General features: G+C 33.6%; 1 protein-coding gene and 2 long non-coding RNA genes across 5 annotated transcripts; 2 read left to right on the plus strand and 1 right to left on the minus strand.

Moving 5' to 3' along the window:
- The first annotated feature begins 530 nt into the window (after window positions 1-530).
- LOC104240550 (uncharacterized) lies at window positions 531-2,581 on the plus strand. Its single transcript, XR_714452.2, has 2 exons — window positions 531-637; window positions 2,254-2,581. It is a non-coding gene; the product is annotated as an uncharacterized lncRNA (long non-coding RNA).
- A 2,172-nt stretch (window positions 2,582-4,753) lies between these two features.
- On the minus strand, window positions 4,754-13,526 carry LOC104240548 (citrate synthase, mitochondrial). 3 transcript variants are annotated; one of them, XM_009795409.2, is made up of 20 exons: window positions 13,334-13,526; window positions 12,938-13,012; window positions 12,779-12,841; window positions 11,259-11,300; window positions 10,851-10,916; window positions 10,700-10,765; window positions 10,474-10,587; window positions 10,024-10,087; window positions 9,739-9,821; window positions 9,020-9,069; window positions 8,866-8,943; window positions 8,540-8,668; window positions 8,360-8,402; window positions 8,082-8,168; window positions 6,705-6,806; window positions 6,028-6,135; window positions 5,878-5,928; window positions 5,320-5,393; window positions 5,181-5,232; window positions 4,754-5,078 (listed from the first exon to the last, which is right to left on the minus strand). In XM_009795409.2, exons 2-20 carry the CDS (start codon window positions 12,986-12,988, stop codon window positions 4,989-4,991), a joined length of 1,413 nt encoding a protein of 470 aa, XP_009793711.1. In that variant the 5' UTR covers window positions 12,989-13,012; window positions 13,334-13,526; the 3' UTR covers window positions 4,754-4,988. The 3 variants fall into 3 exon arrangements, with proteins under 3 accessions (XP_009793711.1, XP_009793713.1, XP_070019159.1); XM_009795411.2 differs by having other exon boundaries at window positions 13,341-13,436; XM_070163058.1 differs by lacking the exon at window positions 13,334-13,526 and adding an exon at window positions 13,227-13,315.
- Window positions 13,527-16,723: 3,197 nt separating this feature from the next.
- LOC104240549 (uncharacterized) lies at window positions 16,724-18,513 on the plus strand. The gene is made up of 3 exons (XR_714450.2): window positions 16,724-16,955; window positions 17,363-17,424; window positions 18,275-18,513. It is a non-coding gene; the product is annotated as an uncharacterized lncRNA (long non-coding RNA).
- Window positions 18,514-23,944: the final 5,431 nt, after the last annotated feature.

The following is a 23,944-nucleotide window of genomic DNA, read 5'->3' on the forward strand; positions in this document are numbered from 1 at the left end:
ACACTGGATAAAATAGTAATTTAAAATTTTTCCTAATATGAAAGAATTATCATTTAATTATTTTCCTAATATATGGGACATTGAAATAACCTATAATTCTAATCATTAAATTTTACCATATTTAAATTATGTAGAGAATCCTGATACTTAGGATTCTAAAAGTAATTAAATTTTTATTTTATTTAGATTACGTATTATTTTTCAATCATTCAAAACTTAGAAATTAAGAATTCATATTTGTACTACCTTTTTCCGTCAGATAATGTAGTAATCCGAAATATTTTATACACCTATTAATTAGGAGATTGGAGAACTAATTTAATTTGTAGATATTGGGGTCAAATATTAAGTTGTGGAAGGAAATTTTGTTCCTATATGAGATATGATACTAAATAAGTGGTTAGTGGTTAAAAATTTTAAACTACACTTATATAGTTGACTTTGGTTATTTATTAAATAAATCGGAGTGGGCTAAGCCCATTATCTTATGGCTGCCACATTTTTAGTGACCTAAAGAGTAGAAAATTTGGGTAATTAGTTCCTTGCTCTTGATGAAAAAAAAGAAAAAGAGAAGCAAGCTGATCTTCTGAGGATTCGTTGGCGGCGGCGATAAAAACTATCATCGTGTGAGCTTCAGGTATTTCGAGATTCGTCCAATATCATAGAGTAAATGACTAGATTTCGACATAGCATGTGCTTAGATATTCTGTAAATTGTGAAATCACAGCGGCAAAGTTAAAATATGGACACAACTAGAAACATATGTATTTTTGAGAGAAAGATGTGTAATGATGACCGTATGATGTTGTTGGAAAATAATAATAATGATGTAATGGTTATTAGCTTGTAAAGGATAGATGTGAGATATGGAAACTATAAAAAAAATGTACTGCTTGTGAAATTGAACATATTTAAAAAAGCTACAGTTGTGGACTTTTTTATCATTTAGTACATAGAGTATAACTTTCAATCATGATGTAATGATGAGGGTAATGAGAAAGTGAAAAAATCATATGGTAGTATAAGTTATGGTATAGTTTTCTGAAGCTACTACGGTTTCGGCACTTTCGAAATACTACTGTCAGCATATGTTTGTGTACAATTATTTATTAGTTGGATTGGGGGTTGGCTTTGATTTTGACTCTGTCGTAAGATTATGAAAAATTATTCATCTAGACTATTTAGGACATATTATTCAATATTTTGGATAGATTGAGGCCATTGGAGGCCGTTTGGTTGGTGTCTTAGACGTTGCAAGGTTGGAGAACTTCTCGTTAGCGAGGTAAGTGAGACTTTAAGCTTTGATACTTACTTTTCTAAGACCCATTTTGGAAGTGTGTTTTCTCTGCCTGGTCCATGTGTTGGGACAAGCGTGCGCTTGGTAGAGTCGATGGTCTTGGACTAGCCGCAAACATATTATTTTATGAAAGAAATAAAAAATTATTTTATAAGTTGTTTGATAGTGTGATACGGCTGTGCGCCATGAGGTTGAGTTTTATAGTTTGATACGGCTGTGCGCCATAACATCGAGTTTGATACGCTGTGTGCCATGATGTTGAGTTTGATATGGTTGTGCGCCATGATATTGAGTTTGATACGGCTGTGCGCCATGATGTTGAGTTTAATACGGTTGTGCTCCATGATATTGAGTTTGATACAGTTGTGCGCTATGATGTTGAGTTTGATACAGCTGTGCGCCATGATGTTGAGTTTGATACGGCTGTGCGCCATGATGTTGAGATGACTGTGCGCCATGATGTTGAGTTTGATACGACTGTGCTCCATGATGTTGAGTTTAATACGGCTGTGCGCCATGATATTGAGTTTGATAGGGTTGTGCTCCATGATGTTGAGTTTGATACGGGTGTGCGCCATGATGTTGAGTTTGATACGGCTGTGCGCCATGATGTTGGGGCATTGTGTATGCCTTTGTACATCACCCGAGCATTGTGTATGCTCTATTACATATTTGAGGCATTGTGGTGTTGTCGTGGACTCCTTGTGTGTTGGTAAATTTCTTTCACTGCAATTATGATAAGTCCTTAGTGGGTATCCTTGTTGGTTAATTCTTAATAACTCTGTTGATACACATATATTAAGTTATTGTATAATTATCATATTTACTATATCATTCGGGTTGTAGTGTGTTTGTATTTTCTAACACTTGTTCCAGAGGTATTTAAAGTGGCGAGTCGAGGATCTTACTGGGTTATATTTACGTATAACTCACTCCTTACCTGCATCTCTATGCAGATACCGTTGCGGGAGATAGAGCTAGTGGCCGACGAGTTTGTTCGAGTGGATCTTATTGCTGAGGTGAGCCACCACATTGTTCGTGGAGGCTTTCGTTTCAGACTTGCTTAGTTCGTGTTAGTTACTTCTTCTTTTTTTGTCGGTTTGCATACCCGTCAATAAAACACATATTACTCTGTTAGATGCTCCATGGTCTTAGTGTGTGATTTGAGCTAGAGTTTTATTATTTGAGTGATTGTTGGTTTTTCTATCAATTGACTAAAGTATTGAGCGATAATCATTATCTCTTTAATTATTAATAATACTTTAGGCCTGTACTTTTTTCTCAGTGTTTGTGTAAATGGTTAAACGTTAGAGAAAGAGGTTCGCCTGGCAGGTAGTGTTAGCTGGGTACCAGTCACGTCTAGGGGGTAGTTTGGGATGTGACAGATAAGCACTACTTTGAAGCTACTAAAAATAGGCACACATAAACTATATATAACAAAAAATAAACTACTCATTATATTTGGCAAAATTAATAAAAAACATCGAATTATTAATAAAAATTAAAGAACAATAATTGTATTTTTTCTGCTAATTGAATTTTCTCTTGAAATTTTAAATGATATTAGTTATTTTTCGACAAGCTTGTCTAAGTATTTTTTCACATGTCCTACGTAAATGTAGGACTCAATTATAAGATTGAGTTTGAAATGTTTGCTTTAGTTTTTTACAACTTTTTGGGCTATTTTTCTTCTAATATCTTTTATAATATGACATATTTTAAGTATCTGGATTTTAATATACATTTGCAGAGTAAAATCGAGGGTTTAAATTTTCATCATACATTAATAAATTTTATAATATTAATAAATAAATTGAAATGAATAATCAAATAAAAAGAAGATTAATTTATCTCATTTCTAAAGATCAATATTCAGCTTAGATAAATAAATATGCAAGATGAATCATGGAACATGTTAGATTTCGAGCATGAGATGAAAGGGTTGTAATCCCAGTTTAATCATTTTTTAAATACAAATACTTTTATTTTTAGTCATATAAAGAATTTTGTGTTACTAAATTATTATATTTAATATGGAAGACCTTTGAGGGCAATTTGGAACACTACATAGATGATATTAGATTTTATCATGTGAATTGTGTTTTTTTATAAAAAATAAAAATAAGAGAGGTAAGCGTAATTCTCAAACTGCAGTAGAAATTTGTGTTATAAAGAGAATCTTGGAGGGAAGTTTTCGAAATTATCCCAAATTATAATTATAGCTAAATATTAACAGCTTTAAATAAAAAAAATATTGTTTTAATGTTTAAAATATATAATTAAATAATTGAATTAGCTAAGTAACAAAAGGATGCAATTCATTTTCCCCCCAAAATTAACATATAATTAAAAGTATTTTGGAAAAGCTCATAGAATACATATATTTATTCCATAAGAAGTGCATTAACGGTGAAAGAATAATAAATAGAGTAAAATTAGTTATTGTGTAATATTAAAAGTCAAATCAGTAAAATATAAGCTTGAAACAATAAAAATGAAACAGTAGAAGACAAATTATATTTTATATGTTATGAAACACTTGATTAAGGTGGATGTCAATAACTCCTAAGGGAGTAACGCCCACTACTGTTCTCTATTAATCTCTCATTAATTCTTACCATTATGGTTGTAACTCCAATATTACCATGATCAATAATTAATACCATGTTCATGGCATCCCTTTGTATTACCTAGATATCATCCTATAAATAGAGGGTTTGGGCATCACATTGTACACACTTAAATACGTGGAAGAAATAAGAATCTCTCATATCTTTCTCTCTATGTTTCTTAGCTTGTTTTTCTTGTTCTATATTGTTACTTTGAGTTTAGTTTCTTAACACTATATGAGATGTCATTAATTATTTTCCTTTTTTTTGTTTGTAAACATTCCTAATAAATTGAACTCCCTATACTTTTTTAATGTTTTAGTTATTTGTTGTAAAATATTAATTTAATATTAATTGTTCTTAGACTTTAGCCACGTGTACCATTTTTTAAGAGCCATAAGGCAAACATGTCATTCCCCAATCTAAAGAAAACCAAGAGATTATATTTCGAAATTTGTGTTAGTTGCCGAATCTTTAATGAATTGTGGTAAGTATTTTTGTATTACCTTTTTATTTTCGATATTAGATACAAAAATAATAGCAATTTTTATAAAATATTTCACATAATTTTAAGATCTTTTATAATGCATAATTTCTTCTTTTGTTGAACTAGCTAAAGTGAAATTAACATTCTATCAATTTTAGGAACTCATTTTTTATTTTGTATTTCATTCACTTTGTTTAATGTTGCTTATTTTAATATTTTAAGAAGGTATATTTATTGATATAGGAAACATTTGCAAAACGCATACCCTAAGACTAGTCTTGATTAAATACCTGGTCTATAATTTTGACAAAAGAACCACAATTGGGAAAGAGTAATACCAAAGTTATGGAATCGCAAAAATCAAACAAAAGTAAAAAATCGAATCATATTGAATTTATATCGATAAGGTATTGGTATAACATTTTTAAAACCGAAACTGAAAATACACAACCAAAATCTTTCAAAACCGTACTAAGCCAATCGATGAACACTCCTAATGCGACCTACCTTGGCTCCAAGAAAAAACTGCTTTCTCAAGCAATTATTCATAAAGATTTTACATTGTGCTTTTATGCTCGCAGAGATTTCAAACAAATCATGCTTTCTTGCAATGGTTCTCAAGCCACTCCATTGTGACACTCTTTGGCCTCTCTAGTGGCAATCCAAGAGCTCGGTCCCAAATTAGCTGTAAAGATCAAAAAGAAGTATCAGTAAAATTTCAAGGGAAGTCAACGGAGGACTAGAGAAGGCACCCCAAAAAAAAAAAAGTAACTGCCGTAGAAAGTACCTGAGAGCAAATGCCAAGAGCTCTTGATACACCAAAGAGGACCGTATAATATCTGTACAAAAAATGAAAGGAATAAGACATCAGTATCCAGAGCCATTTACAACCACTCAATTATGTGAGCAATATGAATCTGTAATACCTTGCTTCAGTTAAACCATAATAGTTCAACAACACACCACTGTGGGCATCAACATTTGGCCAAGGGTTTTTAACCTGCAAAAGAATCCAGTCAATAAACAAAAGCATTCTGCCTATGGTTAAGACACATGAAATGACAAATCTGATTACGTGATTTTATTGAAGTTTCATATGAAACAGGAAGGCAGAGGAAAAATCTGATAAAAGATACAAAGCTTCTGAGTGAAACAATGACTAGTGAGATAAAGGGAAATTCTTACATACAATGGATAAAGATACTGCTACCTCACTCAATCCCATTTTCAGACACGCGAAAGAAGTTATCATTACCTAACAACCTAAATATTTAAATTCCTCCAAAATATTAGTCCATATTTAAGTTCTTCCAAAATTTTACGTCAATCACCTTACTGGTGCTTTTGGGTTATTATCAAAACTTGAATGCTCTTCCTTCCCCGAACCAAAAAAAAAACAAAGAAAAAGCAGTGTACAACCAATCATGCTAAACTACAATTAAAGGCTGAAGCAATTTCAGTAACAATGTAGATGAAAGATTTACTTTGCCAAGTTCTGTAAGAATTGGAGGAACAACTTCGTAGAGTTTTGCAACCTGCAAGAATGAAAGCCAAAAGAACACAATGGGAAGATCAAACACATTGAATTGAAGAGCAATTCATTAATTTACAGCTTCAGGTTTCTAAGTACTAACCAGTTGAAACAATGGATCTTCAGGCAAATGCTTCAAAGCGAACTCTCTCTGGCATGTGTATCTTGGATCAGTCTTGCGCAGAACTCCATGTCCGAAACCAGGGACAACCTGCAATTTGAGAATGATAGAGCATGTCAAACTCAACAATATGAGTTCAGGACTATAAAGTTTGCCGTCATCTACCTAACCAACATCCCAACCCTTTCAATAAAACAAGGGAGAAAGAGAGAGAGAGCGCACCCCCCCCCCACACCCACATACCTCTGTGTGTGTGTGTGTGTATATATATATATAATATATATATATATATATATATATAGAGAGAGAGAGAGAGAGAGAACACCTTTTGAAAGCTCAACACATTAAAGATCCGATGAATCAAAGCTAAAAGGAAAGTTTTGTTTGGGACAAGGCCAACTACCAAATCTCGTTTGAAAAGTAAAGTTCAGTAACCATGATTAGAAGAGCAGTCAATGAGAAAAATAGAATATGATAAACATTTATTTTTGAATACTGTATGACATAAAAAAATATGCTGAAGGGAGAATTAACTTTTTTGAACCTCAATAACATGTGAAGGCAGTCAAACTTTTGATCTAAGGTGAGCTCCAATCAGTGAGTTGAAAAATAAAACTAGCTCAGTCTATAGTAGTATTATGCAGAGGTTCATATACTACCTTGCCACTTTTCAATGTTTTCCAGACGTAGTCTTTCAACTGCTCTTTGGAAATGTTCTCCCCACACTCCTCTACAACAGATTTGATCCATAGCAAAACTTCCTGATGGCAAAGCAGAAAGTGGCAGCTGGGTCAAGATTGTAATCATCCAACAGATGCAGAATGCAGGTAAAATAAATCACACACACTATAAAAACATAGCTAAGCAAACCGCTGCTTACTGGAATTCTCTGAATTTAATAGAACTAGACAAAAAGGCATACCATCTGGAGATAGTGAAATTTTAAGTGATTGAGTAACATAGTTAAAAAACAGTCTTTAAATGGGAGGGGATAATAAAGCATACTTATTAAATATGGGACAATATGATGAACAGTTGGAATTTATTTGGAGTGAAGAAATTTACTGAACAGCTGGCCAGATAACCAGAGACCAGTCCATCAATTATAGAGTCTATTTTGGCTTTTCTGTTAATATTATAGTTTGAAAAATATAAATTGAGACATACAGTGTAGCTCCAACCATTGCATGCCAGTTATGAAGAATATCAGTTAGAGAAAAGAGCTTGTTCATCTAGTAACTAGAATCTTTGTTTTCCTCCTCATTGGAATTTAACGTCATATTTTTCCATCTTAAACCACACACCACTTACTAGTTAGGAATAAGCTTTAAATATTACTATTTTTCTAATTATTATTACTATAATATATATATATATGTATATATAAAACTTATTTTCACTACTATGTCATTGGTCGTCTATTGATGCAGGGCTTTACCTTCTACCTTCTACCTTCTAGTTGTACTATACCAGCCATCTATTTCGTATTTCGTATTTTGTATTTCGTATTTCGTATTTCGTATTACGTATGCTGTATTTCATATTTCATGTCTCTTGTATATTGTGGTTATTTTTATCACATATTTTTATGGTACTAATATATCATCTCCTATTGCTTTTTTGAGCCGAGGGTCTCCTGGAAACAGTCTCTCTACCCTTCGGGGTAGGGGTAAGGTCTGCGTACATATTACCCTCCCCAGACCCCACTTGTGGGATTACACTGGGTCGTTGTTGTTGTTGTTGTTGTATTTTCACTACTATTATTCTATTTTGGCAATGATGATGATATGAGTTTGAGCTTAAAGAAAGAAGTGAGGATTCATATCGCTGCCCCAACTTTGTTTGGAACTGAGGCGTAGTAGTAGTAGTAGTAGTTGCTGTTGTTAAACCACACCCCACTTCATTTTGTTGAGCAATGGGGATAATTATTAGATACGCGTATGGCAATAGCCATAGCAAATTTCAGCCAGAGAAAAACCTAGTGTGCATTCACAGCAGTATTGAAAGAAACAACAGTTATAAAGCAGACAAAGCACCTGATTGGCTAAACCATGAAGTGGTCCAGCTAAACCATTCAAAGCAGCAGCGAAGGAGAGGTAAGGGTCTGACAAAGCACTAGCAACCTGAATTTAAGTGCAATTAGTGCTACTGAAAAAGTTGATAAAAAGAATGCTGACTTATGAAACTTCATTGCTTCGTAACGAGGCTTAACATATTGTATATGTATAATCCCATTTGACAAAAAATCCCATATCAAGACTTAAACCACTAGTAAACAGTTAGTTTGTCCATAAACACGGAATGAAGTACGCACCAAGTGACCTGTGTGAGCACTGACGTTACCACCTTCATGATCACTGCAACACAAATGAAATCAGTGCCAACTGATACATAGACATAGACGCAACCAGAAATCCTGATTCCCAGGATAGACTTTAAATACTCTTATGCAAGCATCATAAAGTAGTTATCATAATCCAGATATCAAATTAACCTGTGTATCGTGACATAGAGCCTCATAAGCTCATGCATGTCAGAGCTACTGAAACCAAGCATGTGAGCAAAATTTGCACCATAATCCAGTGAGTCATCCTTAGGTATAGTGTTGCCGTTCTTGTACATCCTTCACAGTGTAAACAAAGGGTCAGTTTGCACATAATTTCACGGGCTAACTTTTCGTGTAAACATTAAAACCTCAGAACCAAGAGCTATTAAGCTGAGAGAAAACAGATTAGAAAGTCATCTCCTTCTAAGTGCAACACAAATGAGGGACAAAAGAGAATAGAAAAATGAAAACTGGTTGCCATACAATAATCTGACCTGCGATAAACATAAGCAGCAACAAGTGGAACTTGAGCAATCAAACTCATGGAATCCTCATATGTCGGTTCCCATAACCTAAAGATACAATAGTGTTAGTGTTTTCATGGAAAACGAATAATCAGCTTCAAGAGATGGCTTTGACGAGGCTCACTTTGATTTGTGAATCCCTTTCTCATATGCCTTTTGAAATTCACTTTGAACCTGCAGAGAGAACAGAAATGAGGGTTGAAATCTCCTAATAAGACTGCAACAAACGAAACCACCACTTTCACGAGTTAATCACAGATGAGGTTCCTTCTTTCATCTTTTAATTCCAAGGTATTCAAAGATCCACAAACAATAAGAACAGTAGAATACGAATTTCCACGACTCAGAGCTGCTTCATGATGCTACATATCTTTGATACACTAAACATAAAGTAGAAAAAAGATAAATTCTTCGCTCTTCACAGGTGGAAGAATACCAAAGGAAGAAAGGACAAGCTGTCCTTGATTACACGACAAGTTAGCGAGAACCTAAGAACAGATGAAGAGTCTTTACGGATTCCAAGTTCACAGAACCAATCGGCGCAGGCATCAAGTTAAAGTTTTTCTTCCAAATATTTGAAGAGGAGGTTAACCAACTTCACACTCCCTATATCACAGTATTTGGCTGAGAAGCACCCAAATAGTCTGTTCTGAAGATCAACAACGTCAAGCTCAAATTAAATCAGGATCAGTGCACATGCATGATATCACCAAATTACGGACAAGCAACGAAATAATTGGTATCAGCAACGTCAGACTCAAATCAAAGGATCTACGTGCATACATGATAATTAGGAAATTACTGAAAGCGGAAACAAAGAGAATAAAATGGTTCAAATTTCACCTGAAGAGCCATGACTCCAGTAGCAAACTGAGTCATTGGATGAGCTGTGACTGGTAAGGCATCAATAGTTTTGTATACATGATCTGCAGCAATAAAGTTACTGATACAACTTCAGAAAAACAAAAACATCAAGTGGTGCTGATGAATGAATATTATGCAACTGATTGATAATAAAAAGGTTCAAATTTAAGGATTTATAACTCTATCGTAGAAGCTCACAAACTAACAGCAACAGCATTCAATAAAGGGATGAACAGGAAAAATACAATAGACAAGCTAAAGTACCGGGGACAGTAGCACGACTTCGCAATTCCTGAGACAATGAATCCACTTGCTCTTTTGATGGCACCTTCACAAGAGTAAGAAAAAGAAATAATTATAGTCTTGAAATCTAAGCATTTTTATAGAAAATCCAAGCATTTATAACCACCTCAAGGCCACCAATAACAATTTCTCTAGGACGAATCACATTCAGTTGTGCACACTACTTGCAGTATCCTATGCTTAGAGAAGGTCCGGATTGGTATAAATGAGAAAAGAAATCTAACTACCTGCAGAAAAAGGGCATCTAATCCAAACCCAGGGCTTAAGAGCCCTTCAACAGAGAATCTTTGAACTGCCCTTACTAATTCATACTCGAACTCAGTGACAATAATAGCCATATTGAAGCAATTATAGTGAATTCTATTTCAAATTCCACTGGTGATATGATAAATTAAGCACTTAAGAGCTCACCTTTCCTGTTAAAAGAAGCCAGAGAAGACCTTCAGGCAAGGGCTCTCCCCCAGGCTTTGCTGCAGGTAATACCTTTTGGCATTCAGGTATAGACAAGCCCCGAAAGCGAATTCCCTGAGAGAATAGAGCAAAGGTAATGAGTGGGGCAGAAGCAATCAACCGAAATCAATATGTTTTTGCGATTTACTTGCATTCACCATCGGATAAATATTAGGTAGAATGTAACCTCATCGGGGTCAAGTAATGAGGTTTCCCACAGTAATCCTGTCATTCCTCTCATTCCACCAAGAACCTATCAAATTGAACAACAAATGTCAATTCAGACTTATATCATTCATTTTATTCCAAACTTATAATTAACTTAAACAGCTATTTACCATATCAACTGTGATGTTTCCCAATTGAACCTTTCCATGCTCTGACTTGAGCTTCTTTAGGCGATCCTGTAATGAAAACGAACATAATTACAAGAATTAGAGAATCAGGAAATCATAAACATGGATATATCATATACATATATCACATGATAGACCTCACAACTTTATGAAAGCCCCTGTTAGTGCATACAAACATGACCTCTTCTTTTTCTCTATGTAAAGTAATTTTCATTGGTCAAAGGGAGAAAGAACCATGTTATAGAGAAAACATTGTCCCGTATAATTGAGAAAAAACATAACCAATAAATTAATTTCATAAAGAAAATGTGAAGTAAATAGTGCCTCAGTATATATGAAACTTAAACTCTGCAATCAAAGGTAACTAAAAGAAAATGAATCTAGATATACCTGTTGTTCTGGAATCAATTCTTGCAGCTCAGAACGCAGATCCTATGTCAAATAAATTTATTAATATGACCATTATGCAGACATTAAGAACCAAGTGCGAGAAGAAGTAATTAAAAGATGAAGGGTAAAACATTTTGCATTTATCATTTCAAGTTCACCACAGTACTTCTAATTAGATAGAATTTATATACTCTTCTGCCTCATTAATTTGTCCTCTAGCGTGGAAAGACAAAATAGCAAACAATGGCAGCAGAGGTTCAGGCGGAAATTTACTGGACATTACAAATCAAAGTCGGAAAGAAAGAAGGTAAGCAATCAACCATACAATGGCTATTAGCCCAGGTTTTAAACACTAATGACTCTCCTTCTCGTCTATTTCTCCTCTGTGGCATAACAATAAATACTAGCAATCTGATAGCACAATATATAGTAACAGTAATGCACATAGAGATATAAGCTTTAGTGGACTAGTCAATTTGCAACAATAATATCAGGTGACTTCCAAAGTTCCGAGACAAAAAAATTGCTACACTTGGAGGGCCTATAACTACATTACAATTTATAACCACTCATGAGCCGTCGCCTTCAAGAGTTCGAAGAAAAGTAGTTGGCCAAACATATAATTTAGCTTATTACATCAAATGCAACTTCTAAATTAATTTGCTTACACAACTACTCAAGTGGCAGACTAACTTGACCCAAGCAGGCCATTCACTCCAAACACTAAGAAGAACCAGTAATTTCATTATCTTGGTAGTCAATTTGTTCACAATATATCAGATCCTAACGCCTTCATAGTGTTTCTGCAGTGTCTTCATTGCAAAATCTCTATTTCCATAAAGGATGTTATATAAGCTAGAAGCCCATGTGCTTAAATGGAAAGGAGGGAAATAAATTTAAAAACACTATCACAAACTCAAACCAGCTTCTCATCCTGAGGTAATGGTCATCAAAATCCAGAAATTTTAAAACAAAAGGGAAAAAGCAGTTAGTTAACTTATGATATATTTCCTCAGATTAAATGATCGATATATTTCCTCAGATATTATGACACTAATTCTTAAAATACATTGTGTACGTAATTTAACATCAAGAACAGAAAGGAAAAGGAAATGAAAGATGATGCACCTGCAATAGACAGCTCAATATTTACCATAAGGCATCACCTAAAATGGCAATCTCAGTTTTTCCCAAACCATTCTCCCACCATCTCTTATTACAAGTGATAAGTATTCTACTTAATTTTCTCTGGTTCCCTCTCAATGTCCTCAATTCCAAGTATGTACATCATATATTCATACAAATGTCAACTAATAATGTCTTTTGGATATGAAGATGCCCCAACACAACAATGATTGGTTATGTTTTATTTAATTATGAGAACTTTTATATAGCCGATGCCAGCTAGCCACGGATTGAAGTGCAGGCAAATGATTGGTTGATCCACAAGCTTATTAATCACGGAGAAATATGTGTATACAAGGAGATGCATATATTGACAGAGAGACGTTAGAACTTACAAGACCAGAAGAGGTTTGGACTTGAAGCCAGCGCACAGAGTTGCTAAGATTTGTCTGTTGGACCTATAATTCAATAATTAATTGGATGTTAAGTCAGGAATATACGCACTTCAGCAAAAGGAATTAAAAAGGTAAATTAAAATCATTAACTGAACTTACCGCTCGAGAACGCAGCTTTGACAGCAGAGAAACGCCGCGATAGAACACCATGGCTCGCAAAAATCAACAAATTAACTGCAAATAAAGTTTAATTAGTGCTATAAAAAAGTCATATTATGACCACAATTCCTAATTATTTATCACCCAAAAAAAAAGAGTAAAACGAAACAAAATCGCCAATTTTCAAAAAATATCGCGTGAAAATTCGACACACACTTGCATTTCCAAAACGAGGACATAGAAGAGGAATTGTTCCATAAAAATCAGCCAAAGGTCGAAAATTAATCACCAATGAATTCAAATAAGATCGTGAAAGCAGATTAAATCACTGATAAAATCATCAAAATCATTGAATAACAGATTCTGGAAATGAAGATTAAGAAAAGGGAGGGTTACCTTTTACCTAGGGAGAAATAGAGAGAGGAAATAGATCCCAAGGTGGGAAGTGGATGGAAAAAGAACTCTGCTGCTAGAAAAGTGGAGTGCTGTATGGTTGGCGAAAGGTTCTTTATTTTTATTTTGTTTGCTAAAAAAGGAAGAGAAAATAATATTCAACCGAGGTAGGCTTTGACTTCAAATATTGAAGGCGTGAAAAGGCAAATAATACTAAGCTGAAGAGAACTATCATTTTAGTATTATCTTAAAATCAAAATTAAAGCGTATAAAGGTAATAGTAACGCAATAAAATGGAAGCTTGAATTTAAGCAACAATTAGATTCTTTTTGAGTGTACAAATTTTGTCATTGGAATTTTATATATCAAGCAGCTTATTTAAGAATACTTAGTTGATCGAGAAGCAAATACAAAGCCAGAATTTTAAATTTATAGGTTTTAGATTCTAGTTCTTTGAAATTATTGAGTTCTAACTTAATAATTTATATATGTCAAATAAATGTCTTAGGACAAATATTAAGTTTGGATCAAAATTAATCTCTAGCAAAAAAAAAAGGAATTTGTAAGGAAAAAATTGCATTTACAAAAACCAATTTTACTAATTCTTGTTCAATTTCCTTTTTTCAGCCAAACAAATCGTCTGATATTTAAAAAAATTGGTGAATAATGCAAAACCAATGTGTTTTTTAGGCTGCGGGCTAGCCGCCAGAGTAGCATTCCATTATGACTTTTTAATGCTCCTTCGGGACAACCGACGAAAAATATGGCTTTTCAATGATCAAATTCTCAGTTTTGGATACTCTCCGGTCCATAATAAATAATCAATTTGCTTTTGGTATATTCATTAAAAAAATACTAAATTCTAGATAAAAATAATTAGTTTAACTAAATTACCATTAATTAAATATTGCAGCATAGTTATAGTAACAATTACTTCTCTTTTCAAATGTGAGGAGTAAATGAATTTTTAGGGATACGTACATAAGAGTAATGTTGAAAAAATAAATTAAATTTTTTATTGATTATATAAATAGATACTTATTTTAGATTAAAATAAAAAAATTAAATTAGTCCCTTATTATGGATCGGAGGGAGTAGTTTACCACCAAGCTTTGCTTGTGTCAAACATTCAAAAGACACAAGCAAACTTTTGAACGAAGAAAGTTTCCTTCAAAAGTTTGGGCGTGTCCCCCAAAGGGCCTGATTTTGGCGGAATGTTTCGTTTTAACTCATCTTAGAAAAATATTTCATCTTTTAACTTGATGGACATAATTTTTCAATTTTTTTAAGTTTAAAATTCTTATCTGGCGGTGAAAAATAAAAGTTAATGATTGATTATTGTTAGAATATTCAGCTAAGACCAGTCCTTTGCGGGGTCATTTCTGTGAATCTTCCGTTCCTTTTCTGCTAAACCTTCTTCTATCTCTTTACTTCAACTCACTTTTCCCTCTTCCGTTGTTTCATAGTAGGGCGAATAGTATCTTTAGTCCCTGTATTACTAGCTTATTTTGCTTTTGATCCTTATGTTATTAGATTAACCATAATTACCCGCTAATTGTACATTGTTTGGCAGGGAAATTAAAAACGCTTATTAAAAGAACATTTATTTTAAAGAGTTGATGTAAGTGGACAAAATTCTAGGATTAAATAAGTGATTTTGAATAGTAGCAAATATAATTTTTCTATTATGATGAGGAAGCATATGTTTTGTAGGTTATATTTGGAAGTAAAAGCAAAAAAAAAAAAATTTTCAAGACAATAGAAATTTTACTAAGAATATAAATATAACTGTATTCGCTTCATTTTTTCTACGGCGTCTCTTCTCCTATTTCTTGCACGCGATCTTTAGAATAATAAAGTGGCACATCACTCAAAAAATGTAAATCATTTATTTATACAACATGTAAATTGAATTTTTATATGTTTCTATTCATAATTTAACACTGAAAATTACTTTTTGGATAGATTTGACAAAAAATATTCTAATACTAAAAAAGGTATTTTTTAAATTAATTGACCAAATACAAACTACTACATTCATAAAATAATTTCTCTAGAAATCCACTTTGACAAAAAATACTTTTATATTAGAAAGTTTTATATTAATATTTTGTTGATTCATGTATCCTATAAATAAATAGAGATAGGCTTGTTAATTCTGAGAAAACATTTCACATTGCTGAAATAGTTTTTTAGGATAGTGCCTAGCACGACTCAAGCAAATCCGTGTGTTTTCGCTTACAAATAATATTATTGCAGTATTATTATCGTTATTTTTCGGTGTCATTTTCCCACAATCTAAGAAACTATGGCAAGTAATACTACTACGAATTTTTTTGATGTTGCTACCAATTTTGGTATTGTCTCTGCTGCTATTGTTCTAGATGTCTCACCAGATATCCATGGTGTTGCAAATACATTATTGCATCCGCAACTTTGGCATACACTAATGTCAAAACACATGTATGTAAATAGACATGGTTATATATCCAATGCTAAAATTAAAACCTTCAACAAAAATGCACCTCAATGCAAGAGAAGAGTTGGGATAAATGATAATCTCACTAAGTTAAAATTAAATTTGACTAAAGCGGATAATATAGTTGTTGTGGTCATTTTCCAAATAAATAATGTGGCCACTGTGAGAGATTGGGTGATAGACTCTGGTGCTATTAAGCACATTTGTGCAAACAAAAATGAATTTTTATCTTACACACAAGTTGAGGAAGGAGAAGAAACTATTTATCTTGGTGACTCAAGAACAACTCGTGTTCTTAGGAAAGGAAAAATTCTTCTCAAACTCACACCTGGTAAAACTCTAGCATTGAGTGATGTATTGCATGTTCATAATATCCAAACCAATATGGTTTTTGTGGGGTTATTAGAAAAAGTTAGAGTGAAGGTTTCATTTGAAAATAATGAGGTCGTATTGACCAAAAATGATATTTTTACGGGCAATGAATATTGTAACCATGGTTTATTTGTGCTTAATATTTTCGATACTAGCAATAAAAATGCATCTTCTTCTGCTTATATGGTTGAGTCAATTTCTTTGTGGCATTCTAGATTAGGACATGTTAAAGTCGCGTATATAAAAAAATGCAGTCGCTAGGATTAATATCTGATTTAGACTCAAATAATATTAACAAGTGTGAAATATGTGTTGAAGCTAAAAGTACTAGAAAGATTTGCTTTTCTGTATATAGAGAAACTAAACTATTATCCTTGATTCATAGGCGACTTAAAGCAGACTATGACTAGAGGTGATAAAAGATACCCCTGACTAATTGAGGGCATATTAGTCATGAGCAAATTAAAAGAAAAAAAAAAAAGAAACGACACTTAAGATAAAGGAATCGTAACCCAACCAACAAGAGATTTAGAGACATTATATTCTCTACAAACACAATGATCGAAAAATTAGGGATTGGGAACGAAGCACATATCTTCGACGCAAACTAACACCATGAGGAAAGAATTTTTTTTTGAGAGAGATAGGTGAGGCAGACGAAGAGCAAACATAGAAGCTGTTAGCTTCTCACAACTGGAAGCCAATTAAAGTGACTGTAGATTTGAGAAATCCACAAGGTCATTCTTGAGTTACCTTCTGTGTAGAAGAACGAAGGTAATATGAAATATCTATTTCCTTGGTAAATTTCTTTGAGATTCTCTTCCTTGACCCAATACTTATCCTATTACTAATTATTATTTTACTAAGGGTAGAAACAAGGAAAAAGGAATTTAAGGTATTTTCAAGATAACACGGTTATGAATTTTCTATTGGATGAATGAAGATTCTATAAGTCCATTAGCAAGCACTTTGGTGTAGAAATTATGAATGCTTGTGAAACACCAAGTGAAGACAAGGGTATTGTTAGCTATTTTGGTCTAACAAATCAGTTTCTTTTGGGTCCTCTACATATAATACTATTAGTCCAAATATAAGAACAATACCCTTGTCTTCACAGGATTGATTCGGCTTTACAGGTAGTTCAAAATGTTGATTTGTCTATTGGTTATGTAATAATATAGGTAGTGGAAGAAATCGAACGAAGTGCTCGAGGTGACGCGTTTGGTATTTCGATACGAGTACTGTGAGTAGTAATCTTACCATAATTTGTGTTTTCATAACCTGCATGGTTTATATATGATTTTCAAAATAAATGTATTACCGATGCTTTGAAATTGCATGTGAGACAAGTCCTTTACTTGATATAATACCGAACAGTTTACTTGAGATGTTTACCGATTAATCTAAATATTTTCACCGTTACTAGATATGTTTTACCGTTACTTGAGATGTTGCAGTTATTTGAAGTATTAATTGTTACTAGACATGTTTTACTGTTACTTGAGACATGATTACTATTACCGAAATAAAATTACAAGATTTGATAAGGAATGATATGCCCTTTATTATTTTGAAAATGCTTTTGTACGAGTATTTACTATTTACAAGAAAGAGTATAAATGGGAGGAGACTTTGAAGGATCTCGTAGCTAACAGCGGGTTCGTAAGACCTGGTGCACCTTGTATTTACAGATTACCGATTACAGTTACACCCCTCGCTAGTGTGAAGGTATAACTAGTATACAGTTATAGTTTTCCCTCGAGTAAGGACCTACAGTTATATTTGACTTCTTTTATGAAGGGGCCCACACAGTAATATAGATTACATGATCTTTTCTTGTAAACCTCCCAAACACAAAGATTTGATATGACACAGTGTTCATCAAGTTTATTACTGAATTATCAATTGAATTATATTACATGAAAAACATGATGAGACTGAAAATTGTTTATTGTTTTTAAAAGGGCATTCTTATGATATTTTATGTTTGATATACTAGCATATTTTCTGACTTGTCCCTAATTAAAAATGGTTGTGGGTAAGTGTTATTACTCAGTGAGCTAGCGACTCACTTCTTGCTATTTTTTTTCCAGAGACATCAGTTGACGCAAGCAGGATCTCGTTAGTTAGAGCGCACAATTTGATAGTTCTTGGTGAGCCCCACATTTATTCACGTGGGCAAATTTTTTATTTATTTGTTACAGGCATTTTCTGTAAAACTCTTAGAGTCGCTCCGTTGGTCATTTTCATTAGTATCGTGAGTATTGGTTCATTATTTAGACATGTGACTAGTATTATACTTTCTTATCATATTTTAGAGATGGATTTAATATTATTGTGCTGCAAATAGTTGATTAATAGTGGTGGAGAATTGTTTGTGGTTAGTTGATGAAGTTTTTGATTGATTTAGGTGAATATTGGTTGGGTGTTACTTGTTCATGAGACAGGAAAATTTTTGAATAGTTCAAAAATTGGGAAAACTCTGTCCGTTTTTCTATAAAATACCGATAAGGCTTATTTGGGAGCACTTGCTCTGAAGCGTCGATCACGATCCTAAATTGGATTGTGACAACTGAGTGATGTATTGCATGTTCATAATATCCAAACCAGTTTGGTTTCTGTGGGGTTATTAGGAAAAGTTGGAGTGAAGGTTTCATTTAAAAATAATGAGGTCATATTGACCAAAAATGATATTTTTGAGGGCAATGAATATTGTAACCATGGTTTATTTGTGCTTAATATTTTCGATACTAGCAATAAAAATGCATCTTCTTCTGCTTATATAGTTGAGTCAATTTCTTTGTGGCATGCTAGATTAGGACATGTTAATGTCGCGTATATAAACAAAATGCAGTCGCTAGGATTAATATCTGATTTAGACTCAAATAATATTAACAAGTGTGAAATATGTGCTGAAGCTAAAAGTACTAGAAAGACTTATTTTTCTGTAAATAGAGAAGCTAAACTATTATCCTTGATTCATACTGATTTAGGCGACTTAAAACAGACTATGACTAGAGGTGGTAAAAGATATTATGTGACTTTTATTGATGATTTTTCTAGATATACTAAGTTGTATTTGCCTAGAAATAAATATGACGCTTTTATTTCTTATAAAACTGAGGTTGAAAATCAACTTAGTAGAAAAATCAAGAGAATTAGATCTGATAGAAGTGGAGAATATTTATCTTTAAATGATTTTTGTGAAAAGAATGGAATAATTCATGAAGTAACTCCGCCTTATTTACCTGAATCAAATGAAGTAGTTGAAAGGAAAAATAGAACATTGAAAGAGATTATGAACTCTATGTTAGTTAGTTCTAATCCTCCTGATAATTTGTGAGGTGAAGTTATTTTATCTGCATATCACTTACAAAATAGAATACCACATAGAAGAACCGGCAAAACTTCTTATGAATTATGGAAAGATTATAAACCTCACTTGAAATATTTAAAAGTATGGGGGTGCCTTGCTAAAGTTCTTTTGCCTGAACCTAAAAAGAGGAAAATAGGTTCTAAAACTACTGATTGCATGCTTATTGAATATGCTGAACATAGTGCTACATATAGATTTCTTGTTTTAAAAAGTGATGTGCTTGATTACAATACTATAATTGAGATAAAAAATGTTGAGTTCTTTGACTATATGTATCCATTGTCTGATAAAATGTCTCATATAAAAGAAATAGTGAAATTACCTCTAATGAGGAATTGAGAAGGAGCAAAAGGCCTAGGAAAGAATATTTTTCTTATAGAAATGATTTTCAAACTTTTCTTGTCAATAATGAACCATCAAATTATTTTGAAGCTATATCTTCGTCAGATGCTAAATATTGGAAAGAGGCAATAAAAGTTGAAATCGATTCTATTTTGAAAAATAATACATGGATTTTAACTGATTTACCTCTTGGTGCAAAGCCTATTGGTTGTAAATGAATTTTCAAAAAGAAATTTGAGATAAATATAAAGCTCGGTTAGTAGCAAAAGGATTTTTGGCAAAAATAAAATATGGATTATTTTGATACATTTGCACCAGTGACTAAAATTTCTTCTATTCGAATTTTAATTGCATTAGCTTCAATCCGTAAGCTTTTTATCCAACAAATGGATGTCAAAACTACTTTTCTAAATGGTGATTTAGAAGAAGAAATTTCTATGGTTCAACCTGAAGGCTGTATCATTCCTGGACAAGAAAATAAAGTTTGTAAATTAATTAAATCTCTTTATGGCCTTAAACAAGATCCTAAGCAGTGGTATGAGAAATTGAACAAGTCTTACTGGGAGACGGTTTTTCCTCAATTAGGTGGATAAGTGTATTTATACTAAAGTGGTAGACAATGATTATGTGATAATATATCTATATGTTGATGACACGCTTATATTTGGTACAAGTTTAAATATTGTGCAAAGTACTAAATTATTTTTGTCTTCTAATTTTGATATAAAAGATCTGAGTGAAGTAAATATGATATTGAGAGTCAAAGTTATAAGGAGTGAAGATTGCATAATATTATCACAAAAATATTATGTTGAGAGACTTCTTAAGAAGTTTGAATATTTTAATGTCAAAACAGTGAGCACTCCTTTTGATGCTAACTCTTAGTTGAAAAAGAATAATGGTGACCTAGTTGCTCAGTCTAAATATGCTCAGATTATTGGGAGTCTGATGCATTTAATGAATTTTGCAAGGCCTAATATAGCATATATTGTGTGTAGACTGAGTAGATATACTCATAACCCAACAGAGAGTATTGGTCTACATTAGATAGACTAATGAAATATTTGAGAGGAACCATGAATTATGGTTGTTACATCTCGTGTTTTCGTACGTTAAAAGTTTCGTCTTTAGTTAATCGACGTAGTCTCGGGGATGAGATTATCTTGAGGTTAGTGTAGTTATGTTAATTATAATAAGCGAGAAATAAGTGTCATGAAGGATAAAAGGGTACACGAATTAAAGAAAACGATTTCGTTGAAAATGACCAATTTGGGATAAAGTACGGGTCGAGCGATACTACCCGATAATTATGGACTAGTACCATACAAGGTACCATATGATCGTGATAATATTAAAAATGAGTAGTATTTTTAGATAATTTGAGATAATTCTTAATTATACGGGTAATTGATTAATTACCGGTTAACGGGATATTACCAATTAACTAATAAGTGGATAAAAATTTATAAATTATTCCCCTAAAACGTGGCAAGAAGCCACAAATATTGGAAGTGACTAAGCATTTATATTGTCCTATGTGGCTACCTAAGAATTAATGGGATTTAGCAACTAAAAGGGTATTATCCATTCATTTGGACAAAATGAGACCAAAACATCAAAAATCCAAAGGTAAGGATATTGCATTTTCATAGTCCAAAGTCTTCAAAGTATAAGGACTCAATTTGTTTAAAGAAACAGAAGCTAAGTTCGATTCAAGAAATTCAAAAAAGAACAGAAGCTAATCTCATTCAACAATTTCAAAACGCAGAAGCTTAATCTAATTTTTGGGGTTCTAAGTTCAATCCATGAAGATTTTCAACGGGATATTATATGGAGTTTTTCCTACTCCAGGTATGTTAAGGTCATCCCTTCTTTCTTTTGGCATGGTCCAAATTATACTGAAGAAACGGGCAAACGCACAGTTTCCATAAATTACTCTATTCATAGAAATACTAGGGGTGTCTATATTTTTTATTCCCCATGTGAATTATTATTATCTTCTGTTCATGGGTCTCAGAATAATAAGTAGTTAAAAAAGTTTATTCGGAAGGAATATTGAGATTTTTACGTATTTTTCATGCATTTCACCCATTTATACATGTGCATTGGCCCATGACCAGATGGAGTTATATACACGTATATATGTAAATATATGTATATGGGATATGAGAAAATGTTACGGCGTTATATACGCACCACCACCTGATCAGTTGGTATATGTTGATGATGTTGCCCACAGTGGCCGAGATGATATGATGGGATGCCCTCAATGGCTTGATGATATTATGTACACCTATACTTATGCATGGCACGACATTTATACGCACGTGTATGACATTATAAATGTTTCAGAATTTACAAAGTTATTCAGATTTAAAGATGTGTTTCTTTATTCCATGTTTCATCTATGTCTTTTACATACCAATTTTCATGCCTTAAATACTCAGTACATTTTTCGTATTGATGCCCTATTTCACGGGGCCCGCATTTCATGCCCGCATGTGCAGGTAGGCAAGCTGACGGTCCCCCCCTTAGGATCCTAGATCAGTTATATATATATATATATATATATATATATATATATATATATATATATATATATATATATATATATATATATATATGGGTATGACGTGGCTCAGTCTCGTCTTTGTACAGTTATATTTCTATTAGAGGTCTGTAGACAATATGTCTAGTTGGATAGTATGTGGCCTTGCTGGCTTCCAGTTTCGAGATGTATAGTTGTCTATAGCAGCATTGTCGACTCGCCCTACGTAAGTTGCACGTATATGAATGTATGTTTTTTTGGGCAGATTTCCTTCATGTACATTATTCTCATAATTCAGCAGATGTTATTCAAATTTATATCTTAGACGCATGCTTAGGGGTGTTTGACAAGTAGGACTCGGGCACCCGTCGCGGCCCATCGGTTTGGGTCGTGACAAAAGTGGTATCAAAGCCGTTCTATCCTAGGGTTGTCTACAGACCATGTCTAGTAGAGTCTTGTTTATGGGTGTGTTGTGCACCACACTTATAGACAGAAGGCTACAGGATATATAGGATGTTATCCTCTCTTTTTATCTCAGATCGTGCGATACAAGAATTCATGTTCCTAACGATATGTTATATTTTCAGCGATGCCTCCAAAGAGTACGACCGCCCAGAAGGAAAAGTCAGTGCCTGGTGAGACAACTAGTCGAGCGCCACGAGTTACCAGGGCTCGGGGAGAGTCTCATGGCGAGGTTCCATCTCAGACTTCATATACCCCACCCTTCCTAGAAGAGCTCCAAAGGGCACCAGCTCTAGCGCCCGCCTTTGTACATTCAACACCTCAGCCAGATGCACTGGGGCAGGAGATGAGAGATATTATTCAACTATTAATCCGATTAGTAGTCTGCAGGCTCGACGTCTGAAAATAGGTATTGATCATGCAGATAGGTCCATTAGTGCGAGGGTTCATGGCTTCATTAATTTAGACCCTCCGATATTCACTGGGGTAGATCCGAATGAGGACCCTTAGGTATTTATTGATAGAGTATAGAGGACATTAAGGGTAATGAAGGCCACTACGACTGAGTTAGTTGAGCTAGCTTCCTATAGACTCCGAGATGTTGCAGTTAATTGGTACGAGTCTTGGGAATTGTCCAAAGGTGAGGATGCCCCTCCAGCAGTATGGCAGGAGTTTACAGAAGCTTTTCTTCGTTATTATCTGCCACCAGAGCTTAAGCGGGCTAGAATTGATAGGTTCTTGTCCCTTCGACAGGGTAACATGAGTGTTCGGGAGTACAGTCTTTAGTTTGATTTGTTAGCTAGGTATGCTCCCACTATTATATTTAAGATGGAGGATCGGGTTCACCAGCTCGTGATGGGATTAGAGCCTCACCTGCTTAACGATTGTATGTCACTCTCACTTCAGCCAGACATGGATATTTCTCGTATTCAGGCATACGCTCAGGGTGTAGAGGAGCGTAAACAGAAGTAAAGGGCTGATCGTGAGCATTATAGAGCCTAGAATAAGAGAGCGAGGTCTTTGGGTCCTTCTGGT

This window comes from Nicotiana sylvestris, chromosome 1 (assembly GCF_000393655.2).
Source record: "Nicotiana sylvestris chromosome 1, ASM39365v2, whole genome shotgun sequence".
NCBI classification, from domain to species: Eukaryota; Viridiplantae; Streptophyta; class Magnoliopsida; order Solanales; family Solanaceae; genus Nicotiana; species Nicotiana sylvestris.

What these genes read in the sequence shown, in the direction of transcription:
- LOC104240548 (XM_009795409.2), bottom strand. Translation starts at nt 12,988, where the DNA reads ATGGTGTTCTATCGCGGCGTTTCTCTGCTGTCAAAGCTGCGTTCTCGA. An exon ending in CAAAGCTGCGTTCTCGAGCG is followed by an intron (nt 12,842 to 12,937) that starts GTAAGTTCAGTT and finishes ATTGAATTATAG; the next exon opens with GTCCAACAGACAAATCTTAG. An exon ending in GGCTTCTTTTAACAGGAAAG is followed by an intron (nt 10,088 to 10,473) that starts GTGAGCTCTTAA and finishes ACTCTTGTGAAG; the next exon opens with GTGCCATCAAAAGAGCAAGT.